The sequence below is a fragment of the Tursiops truncatus genome, chromosome 8 (assembly GCF_011762595.2).
Source record: "Tursiops truncatus isolate mTurTru1 chromosome 8, mTurTru1.mat.Y, whole genome shotgun sequence".
In the NCBI taxonomy this organism is placed as follows: domain Eukaryota; kingdom Metazoa; phylum Chordata; class Mammalia; order Artiodactyla; family Delphinidae; genus Tursiops; species Tursiops truncatus.
The window spans coordinates 74,213,970-74,232,785 of record NC_047041.1 but is presented as its reverse complement, the minus strand read 5'-3'; the positions used below and the strand labels follow the sequence as shown (position 1 = coordinate 74,232,785).

The 18,816-nt window shown below is 34.0% G+C and overlaps 1 protein-coding gene across 8 annotated transcripts in view; it reads right to left on the bottom strand.

Annotated features, from left to right (window-relative positions):
• ANO5 (anoctamin 5) overlaps window positions 1–18,816 on the bottom strand; it is a 98,408-nt gene that overhangs the window by 71,713 nt on the left and 7,879 nt on the right. For 2 of the 8 annotated variants that reach the window (XM_073808693.1, XM_033862637.2), the window contains exons 2-3: window positions 15,618–15,661; window positions 5,740–5,790 (exon numbers count right to left, since the gene is read on the bottom strand). In XM_073808693.1, coding sequence (XP_073664794.1) covers window positions 5,740–5,790; window positions 15,618–15,661 — 95 coding nt within the window. The remainder of the gene's footprint in view (window positions 1–5,739; window positions 5,791–15,617; window positions 15,662–18,816) is intronic. The other 6 variants (XM_073808694.1, XM_033862638.2, XM_073808695.1 and 3 more) reach the window with 3 other exon arrangements.

The following is an 18,816-nucleotide window of genomic DNA, read 5'->3' as shown; positions in this document are numbered from 1 at the left end:
TTTAATTCTCACCATAAGTCATCTACAAAAGTTAACTCAAAATGAATCCTAGACCAAAAGTAAAAGTTAAAACTATAAAACTGAAGAAAATCTGAGAAAATGTCCCCTACTTTGGTGCAGATAAATATTTCTTAGATAGAGCACAAGAAACATGGATCATAAAAGAAAAAGTATGAGAAATTGAACTTCGAAACTTTGTATTTTTAAAAACAGTGTTAAATAAAAGAAAAGGAAAGTCACAGATTGGGAGAAAATGTTTGCAATAAATACAACTGACAAAGGTTTTGCATTCAGAACACATAAAAGCTTCTTACAAGTCAATAGAAAGATAATCCAATTTCTAAAAATACAGAAAAGATTAGAACATAGAGTTAACAGAAGAAGATGTATGAATGGCCAATAAGCCCATGAAAAGATGTGTAACATTATCATTCATCAGGAAAATGAGAACTGAAACCATGAGATAACCTCCATTCAATCACTAAAGTTAAAAAGTTGAGAATATCAAGTGCTGGTGAGGATGTAGAGCAACTAGAATTCTCATGCATTACTGGTAGGAATGAAAAATATACAACCACGTTTTAAAATAGTTTAGCAGTTTCATATAAAGTTACACATACATTTTTCATATGATCCAGAAATTTTACACCTAGGAAATTAATGAAAAGAAATGAAAATATATGTCTATACGAACACTTCTTACACAAATGTTCCTAACAGCTTTATTTATAATGGTCCCCAAACTGAAAACAATTCAAATATCCATCAACAGGTGAATGGATAAACAAATTTTGGTATATCCATACAATGGAATACTACTTAGCAATAAAACAAAATAAAAGAAACCAAAAAACTACAGATATATTCAACAAGATTCAATTTATCAGTATCATTTGAAATTTTGGATGAGTCTCTGAACAAAAAAAGCCAGTAGCCAGACACAAAATAGTATATATTATTACATATATCATATAGTATGATTCCATTAACATACTACTTTAGAAAAAATATTAAAAAAACAAATCAGCGGTTGCCTAGGGCAGAGGTGAAACAGAAAAAGGAAGCTTTTTTGAGGTAATGGAAATTTATATCTTGATTGTTGTGATTTGTTAAAATTTGTCAAACCGTACACTTAAAATGGGTACATTTCATTGTATGTAATGTATAAACAATAAAGATGATAATTTTTAACTTGAACAACTAGAAGAATAGATTATATGTAGCTAAGATATGAAAGACTTCAAAAGAGCAGTTTTTTGTCTAGGAAAAAATTACATTTTAGACATGTAAATCTTGAGATGTCTTTAGATATTTAAATGCATATGATGGGGAAATGGCTTGGATATTTAAGTCTGAAGGTCTTAATATTTAAGTCTGATGTCTATACTAGAAACTTAAATTTAAGTGTTACAACATATCATTGGTATTTAATGCCATGAGACTGAATAAGATCTCTAAGAGACAAATGTCTGAGTCCTAGAGCAATCATATCTAAATACATACGTAGATCAATTATAAATACTAATTTATATTCATACTTATTGCTTCTGGTTCATTTATACATTCTGGCTGGTTTGTGCCTATGTCAAGCATATCATTAAATATTTGGAATATCATCCCTGAGGTGAACAAGATCTACACCCCTTCAAAACCTGTTAACAGCATGTTGATTGTTACTAAGGCATGCCTCTAGTGTGCCTTTTCAATTCCCATTCCTCCTTCTTTAAACACTAAGTACTTTTCAAATTACTCCTCCCAACACAAATGGCACTCACTCTGAGACAGGTTCTTTTAGGTATAATTTTCTCCATTTTTCTGTGTTTCATTTAATGGTTTTAGCATCCTTCTAGCAATTTAGCTAGCCATTTAGGTACTCAATCAAATCCACTGTTGACTACTTTAAAATAAAAGGTTAAATTATGTGAATTCCTCTGTATTTATAGAATCATTAGTAGTGAAGTTCTATCATAATAATGGTAGGATTAAATTTTTTCCAAAAGGAAAATATATCCAATGATATCCTGCTGGATATCTTTGGCTTGTCTCAGCAGAACCCTTCTCTATCCATCTCTACCCTGCTTTTTTTCTTGGGAGGGCGACTGGTTATACTGATAGATATCAAAGAGCTCCTTTGACTTCTGGCTTCCCACAAATGATTGGAAGGAGGGAAAAGAGTGTAAATGTCTTCCTTTCTGAGGCTGGATTCAGGAAGGCTGTATCCTTCCACTGAAGGTCATTAAGCCTCTCAAGAATGTCTCAAGTACATGACTCTCTCCTGGGATCTAATAATTGTTCCCTCCCAATTCCCTTCAGTTCTATGGATGATAATAGAGCCACGGTTACTAAATCTATACACACTGGGCTTTTCTGGCACCCCATATTTGTAAAAGTTTTTTTTTTAAGTCCTCCTCAAATTATCCTATTTTGAGTATGCCTAATAGGACCCTGATTGATACAGATTTTTCTTTTGTGATATTTCTATAACATTAAAAGAAAATTTCCCTGGAAAAATGGTTGATTCTGGGACTGACACAGGAAAAGTACAAGGACGAGATGAGCTTAGAGCATCTTGTAATGCCAGAAAGTAAGAAAAGCTAAAAACAAAGCAAAATCAATAGGGTTATATCAAAGGGATACAGGGATCAATCAAAAAGCTCTTAGTAATCAAAGCAAGGCCAATTTGAGCAACAAAGTAAATGAAGTAGTACTGAGTCTATAATACAAAATATAAAATAAATATCTCTGAGCTCAAACTGATATAAATAAATAGACAATGTATAAATAAACTGATGAATAAATAAATGAGACCTATTTCTCATACAAAAGAATTCCAAATAATTCATTTACCCTTAAGGAAGTGGAGCATAATTCCCCAATTCTTGAGTGGGCTGCACACAGTGACTTTCTTCTACAGTATAAAAAGGGAGAATAGAAAGAAAAACTTCACAGCAGAGCAAGCTGACAAATGTGACTTCAAGCCAGGCAATCAAGGTTAACATCAAGAATGGTAAGTCACATGGGTAGGCAATGTACCCTTCATATAATGTGATGAAAAAAGCATTTTACTCCTATTGTCTCCCTCCCCAAAATGCACTACCTCAGTCTAATTATGAGAAAAACATCAGGAAAGCCATAACTGAGGGACATTCTACAAAATACTTGATAAGTACGCCTCAAAACTGTGAAGGTCATTGAAAACGAGAGAAGTCTGAGACACTGTCACAGCCAAAAGGAGCCTGAAGAGACAGGACAACTAAATGCAATGTGGTGTCCTGGATGGGATCCTGGAACAGAAAAAGAACACCAGGGAAAAACTAAGGGAATGTGAACAAAGTATGGACTTTAGTTAATAATGATGTACCAATATTGGTTCATTATTTGCAACAAATATATCATATTAATGCAAGATGTAAATAGGGAAAAATGTACATGACGTATAAGGAACTTTATGTACTATGTTCATAATAAATCTGTAAATCTAAAACTATACTAAAATACAAAGTAGATTAAAAAAGGGAAACCTACTGTTTAATTTTAATAACTTACTGTTTGACCAAAGACAATGTCATCATAAGGAATGAAATACCGTAAACCACTTTAAAATCATTTGGAATTTAAAACTTCAATTGTTAGTATATGACTTAATTGGGGAAATTATTTGTAACATATCATGGGCAAGGGGATAATAATAAATATGTGACCAGCTCCAAAAATATCAAGAAAAAGAAAACCTAACAGCTTGACAGGAAAATAGACAAAGAAATATACACAGAATGATCCAGCAAAATAAATTAAAATGACCATCAATGTAGAAAAAGATAAAATGTCTCACTCATATTGAGAGAAATGAAAGTTTAAACTATCCTAGGATACAGAGCTAACTGAAAAAGCTCTCAACTGAAAAAGGTCCACTATCTATCTCTCTAACAGACAGGCAAACATCTAAACTTATTAATACACTGTTAATGAAGCTATGGAGAAATAGGACTCTCATATATTTCTTATAAATGCAAAACGGAGGGGAATTTGGCAATATATGGTAAAATTACATATGCCTTTATTTTTTGATACTTAAATCCTACTTAGAAAGATACATTTGGCCAAAATATTATAAAACTGATTCCCAAGGGTTAAAGACTAAAAAAAGAGAAAAGATTTCCAAGATTAAAAACAACCCAAACATCCATCAGTAAAGGGACTGTATGAATACACTATCCTAAACCCGCACAATAGAATACTATGCCACATACTAACAAATTAGTGTGAAATTGACACAGTATAGAGTATAGAGTGAACTCCAGGATATGTTTTTAAGTGAAAACCAAAGAACAGTGCAGTATATACAGTATGCTGCCTTCAAAGAAGCAGGAAGAATATAAATATACATATGTATGTAGACACACACACACACACACACACACACACACACACACACACAGAAAAGTAAAGGATACATTGGAAAGATAAACTAAATAAAAATGGTTACTACAGAAGGTTTAAGAGGAAAAACAAGGAAGAAATTTTCCTCTGAAATGCTTTGTTTCATAGTTTCAAACTGAGATAGATTTACCTTCAAGCTAATAAAGTCTAAGCATCAGGGCCCCTCACTTGCACCAGTCCCTTCAAGGATTTAGGAAGGATTCTAGCAATGTGTTCTCACAGTCAAACATTTTTGTAAAAATTTTAAAGTAAATTATTGTCCCATTATTCTTCTTGAAAAGTGACACCAAGGGCTTCCCTGGTGGTGCAGTGGTTGAGAGTCCGCCTGTCGATGCGGGGGACACGGGTTCGTACCCTGGTCGGGGAAGATCCCACGTGCCGCGGAGCAGCTGGGCCCGTGAGCCATGGCCGCTGGGCCTGTGCGTCCGGAGCCTGTGCTCCGCAACGGGAGAGACCGCAGCAGTGAGAGGCCAGCGTACAGCAAAAAAAAAAAAAAAAAAGAAAAAAAGAAAAGTGACACCAAAATGGCATAAGCTTTAGGCTCCACTAAACTTTATTTAATTTACAGTTTTCAACTTTGGAATCGTGAATGTTTTACATGGTCAAAAAATAAACATAAATTAAAAAGGAAAATAAAAACAATAAAATTTCAAGTATTATAATCTGATCAATCCTACAACCTTCATTCTGGAACATAAAGATCAGTACTCTAGTGAAAAGGGAAACATCTGTACCAAAACTATCAGTATAAGAGTATAACTCTATTTCCCCATCTTCCCAAACAGCATCTTTTATTTACTACGCAACTAACAAAAAATTTTGGATCCCTTTATTAACCTCTTAATTGATATTCAAATTTGATTTTTAAACAAACTGTACTTCTTCATGATTATTCTTAGGCATGTACTTACAGGTAAGAAGAAAAATGTATGGAGAAAGAATACTAAATTAGGCCTCAGAAACCTGAGTTCTAGTCTAGTCCAGGATCTGCCCCCCTAAACAAATGGATAATTTTTGTCAAGTCATTAAACTTCTCAGATCCTTCATTTTCTCATCTGTAAAACTGAGAAAGTAAAATGCTAGCAAAGTGCTGTGCTTTATGTGTCATTCTCATTAATGTGTCTGACGACATTTTTTTCCCATAAGAAACTGATTTTTTTCCGAAGTAATAAATTCTCTAATATCATGTATAAGAACCTGAAAAACAACTGTGAACTGAGAAATAGTCATGATGGCTGACTACAAAAAAAACACCCCATCATGTCCATGCAAGAAAGTACAGTACAGACGGCTGCTTACCCTTGGTTCTTCACTGATGAGAAAACTGGACTCTCTGCTGTTCAGGTCCTGCTAATAGCATCATGGAGAAGATAGAAGGCTGTTAATAATAATAATGCAAGTGGGGAGTATATAACTTTTAACAATAAAAACTCTAGGTTCTCTGTGCAGAAGTACTAAACCTACAACTCAGGGGAGCTATGAAGCACCTGAAATTGGATGCAAAACTGTGTGTATATATGTGTATACATGTGCATGTGTGGGTGTATAATGTGTGTGTATGTTTATGCGGGGAGAGAGAGAGAGGGAGCTTGAGAAAGAATGAGAAATTTGTAGGTAGCTTTAACAAATCATAAAAAAAATTCTGAGAGACAAGAAATGATTAAGAAGTACTACATTGCAGAGAAATAACAAGGAGCTCCAATCTTTTAATGATGCTGAATCCTGAACGGCACCAAAAGGAAGGACATAATTAATTGGCTATTTTAGGCCTTTCACCATTTGTTTGAAATTATTAAAGTGAATACCCTAGAAAATGCATCACCAGAATTCTTAAGGATTTATACTTATAACCCAAGAGAAAAGCCATACATAGATATAAATACACAAAACCACTTGTAGTTAAAGTAATAGTGACACCTCCCTTGGTGTACGGTGGATTTAAATCTTCATGCTCCATGATAGCCCGCACACCACAGCACATACTCCTGAGATCACTCAAATATTTCCCTTTCTCTCCCTCCCTCTCTCTCTTTTCCTCTTTTTGTCAGTCTAGCTAGAGGTTTGCCAATTTTATTATCTATCAAAGAGCTAAGTTTTTGTTTTAATGCTTTTCTCTAATATTTTTCTGTTTTCAACTTACTGATTACTGCTCTTATCTTTATAATTGCCTTCCTTCTGTTTTTATTTTGCTCTTATTTCTTGAAAGGGAAGCTTATTATTAAGACTTTTCCTCCCTACTAACATAAATGTTTAGTGCTACCAATTTGCTACAAATTTCGTTTCAGCATTACTCTTGCTAGATCCGTCAAATGTTAATATGTTGCATTTTCACTTTTATTCAGGTCACTTTTTTTTTTTGTCTGTTTGTTTTCATTTTGTTTTTTCCCTTAGGTTTTCTTTGACCCTTGGATTGTTTAGAAGTGTGCTGTTTAGTTTCCAATAGTTGGAGATGTTCCTGTTAACAATGGTTACTGATTTCTAGTTTGATTACATTGTGGTTCAAGAACACATTCCATTATTTCAATTATTTTAAATATGTTGAGGTTTGTTTTATTGCCCAGAATATAGTCTGTCTTGGCATGTGTTCCAGCAGCACTTGAAACAGATGTGTATTTTGCTGCTGTCAGGTGGAATACTATATAAATGTTGGCTACATCCTGTTAGTTGATGTGAGTTCATCTATATCTTACTGATTTTCTATTCAGTTGTTCCACCTATTATTGACAAAAGAGTGAAGTCTCCAGTTATAATTATAGATTTGTGTATTACTCCTTCGCATTTATTAGTTTTTGCTGCACATATTCTGCTGCTATTATTTTGTGCATGCAAATTTAGCACTGCTATGTTTCATTGTTGGATGGATTCCTTTTATCATTATGTCATGTCCTGCTCTGTCCATGGTAATTTTCTTTACTCCAATGTGTAATCGACATTAATGATGTGATATTAATATAACACTCATGCTTTCTTTTTGTTAGTGTTTGCATTAATTTTCATCCATAATGTATATTTTTAATCCTTTTACTTGCATTTTTTAATCCACTTTGCCAAACTCTTTTTTCTTTTCAATTTGTGTGTTTAGACTATTTACACTTCATGTAATTACTAGTGTATTAGGAATTAAAAGTTCTGCCATTTTATTTTTGTGTTTTCTGTTTGTTTCTTCTGTATTATGTTTCTCTGTTTTATTTTTCATGACTTCCCATAGGTTATGGGAAATATTTTTATAATTCCATTTTGATTTATCTAAACAGTTTTTGAGTATATCTCTTTGTATAGTTTAAGTGGTTGCTTTGATATTAACTACATTACATATACATTATTTATCACAGTTTACAGTATACATGTTTTACTTGTCAAATGAACTATAAAACCCTCACTTCCCTTTACAATCCCAAACCTTCTTTGTTTATAATTGTCGTAACTATTTCTCTGCATATATTGAGAACCACATCAGATGTTGTAAAGTTTTTACGTCAACTTTCAAAACATAATTTTGAAAACTTGAGACAGAAAGTCTATTGCATTTACTCATGCTTTTACTCTTTCTGTTGATTTTTCCCTTCATCTCCATGCTACAAAATTCCTTATTTTATCATTTTCTTTCTGTTAGAGAACTTCCTTTGGCCAATCTTTTAGAATAGATGTGCCAGTGAAAAATTTTTTTAGCCTTCCTTCCTTTGTGAATGTCTTGATTTCTCTGTTCATTCCTGAAGGGTATTTTCACTGGCTACAGAATTCTGATTTGGCACTGAGCTCTTGAAAAAATCTGTATTGCTTCCTTTAGCCTCCATGGTTTCTAATGTGAAATCTGCTGTCATTTTCATGGCTTTCCCCCTAGAGTTAAGTCCCTAGCCAGTTTGTCTTCTTCTCTAACATTCACAGTCTTATTATGTTTGTTTTACATATAATATCCAGGGTTTTTAGCTATACTTAGAAAAAGAAATAGAGAAAATTTTGTCTACTCCATCTTTCTGGAAGTAAGAGCAACAGTCACTTTGGAGCTAATTCAAAAATATACCCATTTAATAACTCTAAACCTTATCAGCTATTCTTCATCTTTGTTTCGGAGAAGTGCTGTCTTTATTCCAACATACTTTATATTAAAAAAATATATATGCTAGACCTAACTATAGGTTAAGTCTAAAGGGAGTTTGGTATGATAGTGCTATTCTCATAGGGTTGAACATTTCCCTGTCACTTACTGCCTTCGTATAAAAGTAACACTAAAAAAAACTAAAAATTATGACATATGCTATTTCTAAAATACTATGGTTGCTCTTGAAATGTGCAGAGGTAAGGAACAGTATAAATATGACTTGAGAATGTTTTTTGTTACAGAAGTTTAAGTTTGGAATATACATGTAAATATGAAAGATACACAAAGAAGCAAAGAATATGAAGTAATTCATAATTACTTGAAGTTAACTTGAGCAATACATATAAAGATCTGTAAGAAGTATATTATTGCTATGTCAATATGAACAAAATGAAAATGACAATATTATTATCATTCAAGTTGCATCAGTCAATCTCATAAGATAAATCTTTCCTCAGTCTGCTCCAAAGACATGTAAGCTTTAATTTTTGATGTTCTTTATTTTCTAGATAATTGTCTTAATTCACTAACTCACTCAATAAATATGTTCTGGGCTTCCCTGGTGGTGCAGCGGTTGAGAGTCCGCCTGCCAATGCAGGGGACATGGGTTCGTGCCCTGGTCCAGGAAGATCCCACATGCCATGGAGCAGCTGGGCCCGTGAGCCACGGCCGCTGAGCCTGCGCGTCCAGAGCCTGTGCTCCGCAACGGGAGAGGCCACAACAGTGAGAGGCCCGCATATCGCAAAATAAATAAATATATAAATATGTTCTCTGTGCCACATTACATCACTTTAGTTGTGGGGCCTATGCTTTATGACAGTGGTTTCCAAACTTTAATGGCAATATGAATAACCTGGGGTGCTCTTTTTAAATAATGACTCCCTAACCTAATCCCCAACAATATTGATTAGTAGTCTGAGGTTGGTCCCAGGAGTCTGCATTTTAAAGAAATTCTTTATATAATCCTTATTCAGGTGGTCTACAAATTACACTGTAAAAATAACTGGACCAAATGATTTTCATAGTTTATTCAATTCTCATATTCTATTTATCTTAGCATTTTGGTCAGTGAGCTTCTAAAGGATCACAGAACTTCTAGAAATCTTAAGTCAACCAGCTAAATGAGCCAGTTTATCCAGCTAAGTAGCACACAGCCAACCCATTCTGGTAAGTTGTGTTTCCCAGGGTGGGAATTTGAGTCACTCCTAAAAAGCTATTTTTAAAGAGACTTTTTCTATTTGGCTGTTCCTCCCTAACCCAATTCAAGGACATCCAACTCTATGAGTATGGCTCTGGGTCAACTACAGCCTAACAGAAAGATTATTTTATCTGAAATACTTTTAGAATGCTTACACTCTGTATACAAAAAAAAAAAATTAAGTTGTTAGTATCTATTTGCAAGTTTATATAAATAAAATAAGGACTTTGCTTAAGAGAATCCTATATTTTTGCAAATTGTATTTAACTTTATTATTTATAATTTTATTTAATATATTTACTTAATTCGGGTTGAGTAAATTAAACCCTGGCATAGTCATCAATAAGCACTTATCAGGTTCAAAATGGCAGTATAAGGAGATCCTGAACTCACCTCCTCCCACGGACACACCAAATCTCCAGCTATAAATGGAACAATTCCCTCTAAAAAATGAAAACTATCTGACTAGCAGCTCCAAAACAATGATGAGGGTGGGAAAAACAGAAACGCAATCCCACCAAAAATCCCACTCTTGGGTGCGGCTCACCCATAATCAGGAAGGATCTCACAAATATGGAGCTTCTTCCTGAGAAATGAGGGGTTTGTGCCCCACATCGGGCACCCCAACCCTTGGGACCTGCACTGGAGGGCCAAGCCCCCAAAATGAATGGTTTGAAAACCAACAGGGCTTATGTTCAGGAGACCCAAAGGGCTATAGGGAACTAAAATTCTACTCTTAAAGGGCTCATCTATAGACTCACTCACTCTGGGACCCACCACAAAAGAAGCAGTTTGAAAATCACCTAAATTATACGTGAAAAAGATTCATTTGCCAATCTTAAAGCATCTATCAGAGGGGCAGGGCCTGTTAGGACTCTCTCTAGGGATAGAGGTGTTGGTGGGGGCCATTTTTGCCCTCTCCCTCTACCTTGCTAGCACCAGTGGGGTCACACAGTGATAGCACTCTCCCACTGTCCAGCTAAAGCCAGTGGGAGTGCCTCGTCCCTGCACTCTCCTGCTCCATCACTAAAAGCAGTGGGTGTGACCCAGCCCTGTGCTCTCCTGCTGCCTCTAAAGCCTATCACTAAACCAGACTTACACAAAATGTTAAAGGGACTTCTTTAAGCTGAAAAAACATGAGCACTAATTAATAACAAGAAAACATATGTAAGTAAAAATCTCACTGGTGAAGATAAATATATAGTAAAAGTAGTGGATTATTATAAAGTTAGTATGAAGGATAAAAGACAAAAGTAGTAAAAATAACTATAACTACAATATTTAGTTAAGGCATACACAAAATAAAAAGATGTAAAATGTGACCTTAAAAACATAAAACATGTGAGGGAGTAAAAATGTGGAGTTTTAAAATGCATTCAAACAACTAGCTATCAATTTAATATGAACTGTCTGTGTGTACACACACACACAGTCTAATATATGTGAGTTTCATGGTAACCACAAAGCAAAAATCTATAGTAGACACAAAAAAGATAATGAGAAAGGAATCCAACCATATCACTACAGAAACTCATCAAACCACAAGGGGAGAGAGCAAGAGATGAAGAAAGGAACAGAGAGGAAAACAACCAGAAAACAATGAACAAAATGGTAATAAGTACAATTAATGTAAATGTAAGCAGACTCAGTGATTATTATGAACAATTATATGTCAACAAATTGGACAACACAGAAGAGTTGGAAAAATTCCTAGAAACATACAATCTTTCAAGACTGAATCAGAAAGAAATAGAAAGTCTGAACAGACCGATTACTAATAAGGAAACTGAATAAGTGATCAAAAACTTCTCAACAAACAAAATTCCAGGACCAGATGGCTTCACTGGAGAATTCTACCAAACATTCAAAGAAAATTTAATATCTATCATTCTCAAACTCTTCCAAAAAATTGAAGAAGAGGAAACACTTTCAAACTCATTTTATGAGGCCAGCATTAGCCTGATACCAAAACCAGACAAGGACACCACAAAAAAAAAAAAAAAAAAAGAAAATTACAGGCTAATACACCTCTTGAACACAGATGAAAATATCCTCAACAAAATATTAGCAAGCAAAATTCAAAAATACATTAAAAGGATCATATACCATGATCAAGAGGAAATTGATTCAAGGGATGCAAGGATGGTTCAACATCAGCAAATCAATCAACATAATACAGCACATTGACAAAACAAAAGATAAAAGTCATATGATCATATCAAAGATAAAAATAAGATACAGAAAAACCGCTTGACAAAATTCAACATCCATTTATGATTAAAAACTCTCAACAAAGTGGGTATAGAGGGAACATATATCACCATAATAAAGGCTATATATGACAAGCCCCCAGCTAACATCATACTAAACAGCTTTCAGCTTTTCCTGTAAGATCAGGAACAAGAAAAGGATGCCCACTCTTGCCACTTTCAGCCAACATAGTATTGGGGAAGTCCTAGCCAGATCAATTAGGCAAGAAAAATAAATAAAAGGCCTACAAATTGGAAAGGAAAAGTAAAACTGTCACTATTCACAGATGACATGAGTTTATATAACCAAAACCCTGAAGACTCCACCAAAAAACTGTTAGAACTAATTATTAAATTTAGTAAAGTTGCAGGGTATAAAATCAATACACATGACTCATGTACCACAATGTTCACTGCAGCTCTATTTACAATAGCCAGGGCATGGAAGCAACCTAAATGTCCATCGACAGATGAATGGATAAAGAAGATGTGGCACATATACACAATGGAATATTACTCAGCCATAAAAAGAAACAAAATTGAGTTATTTGTAGTGAGGTGGATGGACCTAGAGTCTGTCATACAGAGTGAAGTAAGTCAGAAAGAAAAAAACAAATACCATATGCTAACACATATACATGGAACATAAAAAAAAATGGTTATGAAGAACCTAGGGGCAGGACGGGAATAAAGACACAGACCTACTAGAGAATGGACTTGAGGACATGGGGAGGGGGAAGGGTAAGCTGGGACAAAGTGAGAGAGAGGCATGGACATATATACACTACCAAATGTAAAATCGATAGCTAGTGGGAAGCAGCCACATAACACAGGGAGATCAGCTCGGTGCTTTGTGACCACCTAGAGGGATGGGATAGGGAGGGTGGGAGGGAGGGAGATGCAAGAGGGAAGAGATATGGGGATATATGTATATAGAGAGCTGATTCACTTTGTTATAAAGCAGAAACTAACACACCATTGTAAAGCCATTATACTCCAATAAAGATGTTAAAAAAAATCAGTACACAAATATTAGTTGCATTTCTATACACTAACAATGAGTTCTCATAAAGAGAAATTAAGAAAGTAATCCCATTTACAATTGCATCAAAAAGAATAAAATACTTAGGAATAAATTTAACCAAGGAGGTGAAAGACCTGTAACACACTGATGAAAGAAACTGAAGAGAATACAAAACAATAGAAAGATATTCATGTTCATGGATTGGAAGATTAATATTGTTAAAATGTCCATATTACCCAAAGCAATCTACAGATTAATTCAATCCATCATAATTCCAATGGCATTTTTCAAAGAACTGAACAAACAATCCTAAAATTTGTCTGGAACCACAAAAGACCCTCAATAACCAAACCAATCTTGAGAAAGAAGACCAAATCTGGAGGCATCATGCTTCCTGATTTCAAACTATATTATAAAGATATAGTAATCAAAACATAATGGTATTGGTATAAATACAGAAACATAGATGAATAGAACAGAACAGAGAGCCCAAAAATAAACCCACGTATATGGTCAATTAATTTATGACAAAGGAGCCAAGAAAATACAATGTGGAGCGGATAGCGTCTCCTTCAATAAGGGCCGCTGGGGACACTGGACAGTCACATGCAAAATAATGTAACTAGATCACTATCTTACACCATACACAAAAATTAACGCAAAATGGATTAAAGAATTAAATGTAAGACCTTAAACCATAAAACCCTAGAAAAAAAATATAGGCGGTAAGCTCCTTGACATCAGTCTTAGAGATAATTTTTGGATCTGACTCCAAAAGCAAATGCAATAAAAGCAAAAATAAACAAGCAGGATTACAACAAACTAAAACGTTTCTGCATATCAAAGGAAATCATTAACAAAATGAAAATGCAGCTTACTGAATGTGAGAAAATATTTGCAAATCATATAACTAATAAGAGGTTAATATCCAAAATATATAAGGAACTCATACAACTCAACAGCAAAAAAATAAATAATACAATTTTAAAAAATGAGCAGAGGATCTGAATAAACATTTTTCCAAAGAAATACAGATGGCCAACAGGCACATGAAAAGACGTCTGGCATCATTAATCATCAGAGAAATGCAAATGAAAACCACAATGAGATATGACCTCACACTTGTCAGAATGGCTATCATCAGAAAGACAAGAAATAACAAGTGTTGGCAAGGATGTAAAGAAAAGGGAATCCCTGTCCACTGCGGATGGGAATATAAATTGGTACAGATACTACGGGAAAGAGTATGGAGATTCTTCAAAAAATTAAAAACGGAACTACCACAGGATGTGACAATTCCACCTCTGGTTATTTATCCAAAGAATATGAAAACACTAATTTGAAAAGATACATGCACCCATACGTTCACTGCAGCATTATTTACAATAGCCAAAATGTGGAAACAACCTTAAGTATAAATGAATGGATGATTAATAAATAAGATGTATATATATATCTATATCTATATATTATATATATGCAATGGAATACTTCTTAGTCATAAAAAAAGAATAAAATCTTGCCAATTGCTACCATCAATGGACCTTGAGGGTATTACATTAAGTGAAATAAGTCAGACAGAGAAAGACAAAAGACTGTATGATTTCACTTGTATGTGGAGTCTAAAAAACAAAACAAATGAGCAAATAGAACAAAACTTACAGAGAACAGACAGGCGGTTGCCAGAGGAGAGGTGGTTGGAGGTAGGCAAAATGGGTGAAAGGTGTCAAGAGGTACAAACTTTCAGTTACAAATAAGTCATGGGGATGTAATTTATAGCAAAGTGACTATAGTCAATAGTATGGTATTGCATATTTGAAAGTTGCTAAGAGAATAAATCTTAAAAGCTATCATCACAAGGGACTTCCCTGGGGGTCCATTGGTTAAGACTTCACCTTCCAATGCAGGGGGTGCGGGTTCGATCCCTGGGGGGAAGCTAAGATCCCACATGCCTCGGGGCCAAAAAACCAAACCATAAAACAGAAGCAATATTGTAACAAATTCAATAAAGACTTTATAAAAATATAGGAGCCTTCACTGAAGCTGTTTACAAAAAAAGCTGTCATCACAAGAAAAACAAATCTGTGACTTTGTATGATGATGGATGGTAATTAGACTTACTGTGGTGATATTTCACAGTGTATACAGATATGAATCATTATGTTGTATACTTGAAATTAATATATTATATGTCAATTATACCTCAGTAAAAATGCACTAATCACATACTACTAATAACTTTAACAAAAAAAGCTATCAAATATTATACCTGCATTATAGTCAAGCAAAGTATTAAGCCAAATACTATTATCTTGCATATCAAGTCTCAGCATTTCTGAGTTTATATCACAGAAAGCCTCAAAACAAATCCAAACTTATGGTTGCTCCCTTATAACATCCAGAAAGATTCAGTATTAAATCTGCATGAAACATGGAACTTGCTTTACTTACTTAAAAATGAACAGGTTGGAGGACAAAACATTAAGAATGTAGTATGAGTAAATAACTGGAGTACAAAGACCTAAGTATTCATATGAAGTGCATTTCTAACCTTGGCTCAATTTTTTGTTCTGACTTATAGGAGGCTAACACATATATTTACCTTACCTCACTTACTTCAAAAAAGCGTTCTCCTCTACTGGCTCTTCTCTCTAAATTAAACAACAACAACAACAAAATCATGTTAAAATGGCCAACCAATCACAGTATGTTAAAAGTCTGCATAAGGAGAAAATAGGAATTCAAAATTTAAACAAAAGAAGTCAAAAGAAAATAATGTTGGAAGAAAACATCCAAGATCTTCCTGGAGCTAAGTTGTTCAAAACAAACTCAAAAGAATTCAGCACCAAAAACTGTCTATAATATAGAGGAAAATCATCAAATACTAATGTGTAGGTTATAATCTCACCCACTAAGAAATAAACTTAACTCTGATGAATACAGTTGTAATTCCATAGCCACACAACTGCTGAGAGGAAAACATTCAGTAGGGATGTCCATCCCTATCTCTTTGTTCCCACCATGTGAGATTTATTATTCTATCAGTGTGTTTTCCTGGAACTGAACCACACTGGTTACAAGTGAAGTACTAACAGAGGACTACCAGTTTTAAATAGGCCAAATTACTTTCCTGACACAGATATCTTCATGATAGTTATGTGCTGAGTCATTTGGACTGAAATACATCTTCAAATAAGTTTCTGATGCTAAAAACTGTTAAATATAGAATTCTGATTCTTATTCTCTAGGGACTCCAATTTGCAAAACACTGAGAAATATTTCACAAGTCAAAAACTTGGGGGAGAAAATCACAATGGGAATGGAATAAAATATTGCTACCACTTAAGAGTCATCCACAGTAACTGTAATTTTAGGAAGTGTTAGTATATATTCTGAAAATACAGAAAATATAAACCTACCATTTGTATAGTTTCTTTTCTTTCCCAATTTTGTTTATTGTGATAAAACACACATAATATGAAATTTACCATATTAACCATTAACAAGCATACAGTTCAACAGTATTAAATTCATTCATAATATTGAGCAACCATCACCAACATCCATCTCAGAACTCTTTTCATCCTGTAAAACTGAAACACTATACCCATTACCAACTCCTCATTCTCCCCTTTCCCAGCCCCAGGCAACCACCATTCTACTTTCTGTCTCTATGATTTTGACTACTCTAAGTACCACATGTAAGTGGAATCGTGTAGTATTTTTCATTGTGTGAGTGGTTATTTCACATAGCATGTCCTCAAGTTTCATCAATGCTATAGCATATGTCAGAATTTCCTGCCTTTTAAGGCTGAATAATATTCCATTGTATATGTATGCCACATTTTGCTTACCCATTCATCCACTGATGGACATTTCTGTTGCTTCCACATTTAGCTGCTGTGAATAATGCTGCTATCTACATGGGTGTACAAATATCTCCAAGATCCTGCTTTCAATTCTTTTGGGTATATACACAAGGTGGAATTGCTAGATCATATGGTAATTCTTTTTTTAATTTTTTAAGGAATCACCATACTGTACCATTTTACATTTCCACCAAGAGTGCACCAGGTTTCCAATTACTCCACATCCTCTCCAACTTTTGTATTTTTTTCTTTTTGATAGTAGGCATCCTAGTGGATTTGAGGTGGTACCTCTTTGTAGTTTTGATTTGCATTCCCCTAATGATTATGATGTTGAGTATCTTTTCATGTTCTTCTTGGCCATTTTTATATCTTCTTTATAGAAATGCCTATTCAAGTCCTTTGCCCATTTTTAAATCAAGTTGTTTGGTTTTTTATCGTTGAGTTTTAGGAGTTCTCTAACTGGATCAGATATATGATTTGCTCACATTTTATCCCATTCTGTGGTTTGCCTTTTTACTTTACTTGCAGTGTCTTTTGAGGCACAATTTTTTTTCATATTTGTGAGGTCAATTTGTCTATTTTTCTTTTCTTGCCTGTGCCTTTGGTGTCATATCCAAGAAACCACTGTTAAATCCAATGTCATGAAATTTTGTCCTATGTGTTCTTCTAAGAGTTTTATAGTTTTATGTCTTACATTTAGGTCTTTGATCCATTCTGAGTTAATTTTTGTATATGGTGTTAGGTAAGGACCCAACTTCACTTTTCTGCACATGGATATCCAAATTTCCCAGCATCATTTATTGAAAAGACTGATCTTTCCCCATTTAATGGCCTTGTCATCCTTGTAAAAAATAATTTGACCATATACATGCAAGAGTTTATTTCTGGGCTCTCTATTCTAGTCCATTGGTCTATATATCTGTCTTTATGCCAGTACCATACAATTTTGATAACTGTAGCTTTGTAGTTAATTTTGAAATCAGTGAGTCATTCAGCTTTGTTCTTTTTCAAGATTGATTGGCTATTTGGGGTCCCTTGAGAGTCCATTTGAATTTTAGGATGGATTTTCCAATTTCTACAAAAAAACATAATTAAAATTTTGATAGGGATAGCACTGAATCTATAAATCACTTTGGTGGTATTGACATCTCAACAATATTAAGTCTTCTAATCCATGAACAAGAGATGTGTTTGCATGTATTTATGACTTTTAAAATTTCTCTCAGCAATGTTTTGTAGTCTTATTTGTACAAGTCATCACATTCTTGGTTAATTTATTCTTAAGTATCTAATTCTTTTTGATACTAATGTAAAAAATTTTTCTTAATTTCCTTTTGAGATTGTTCATTGTTTATATACAAAAATGCAGCTGATTTTTGTGTGTTGACTTCATATTATGATACTTTATAAATGTTGACTGCATTTATAGTTCTAACAGGTTTTCTATAGAATTTTTAGGGTTTGCTACACAAAAGATCATATCATCTGTGAACAGAGGCAATTTTAATTCTTCCTTTCCAATTTGGATGTCTTTTATTCCTTTTTCTTGCCTAACTGTTCTGGGTAGAACTTCCAGTACTATGTCGAATAGAAGTGGAAAAGTGGATATCCTTGGTAAATACCAATAAACTTAACTCACATACACAAAAGTTCTTTGAAGTTTCTAATGATTGTTAAGAGTATAAAGGGGTTCTGAGATCAAAAAGTTTAAAAATGCTATCTTAGGTATAAACTCAGTAGAAATACATGCACTATGGGAATGTACAAGAATGTTCATAACAGTATTATTGGGGTTAACTAGAAAATCAACATCACCTCAAATATCCAGAAATAGTAAAATGGATCAATACAATGTGGTATAATCATACCACGTTTTATAGTTAGCAACAAAAGTGAATTAATTTTAATTACATGCAAAAACATAGATAAATCTCCCA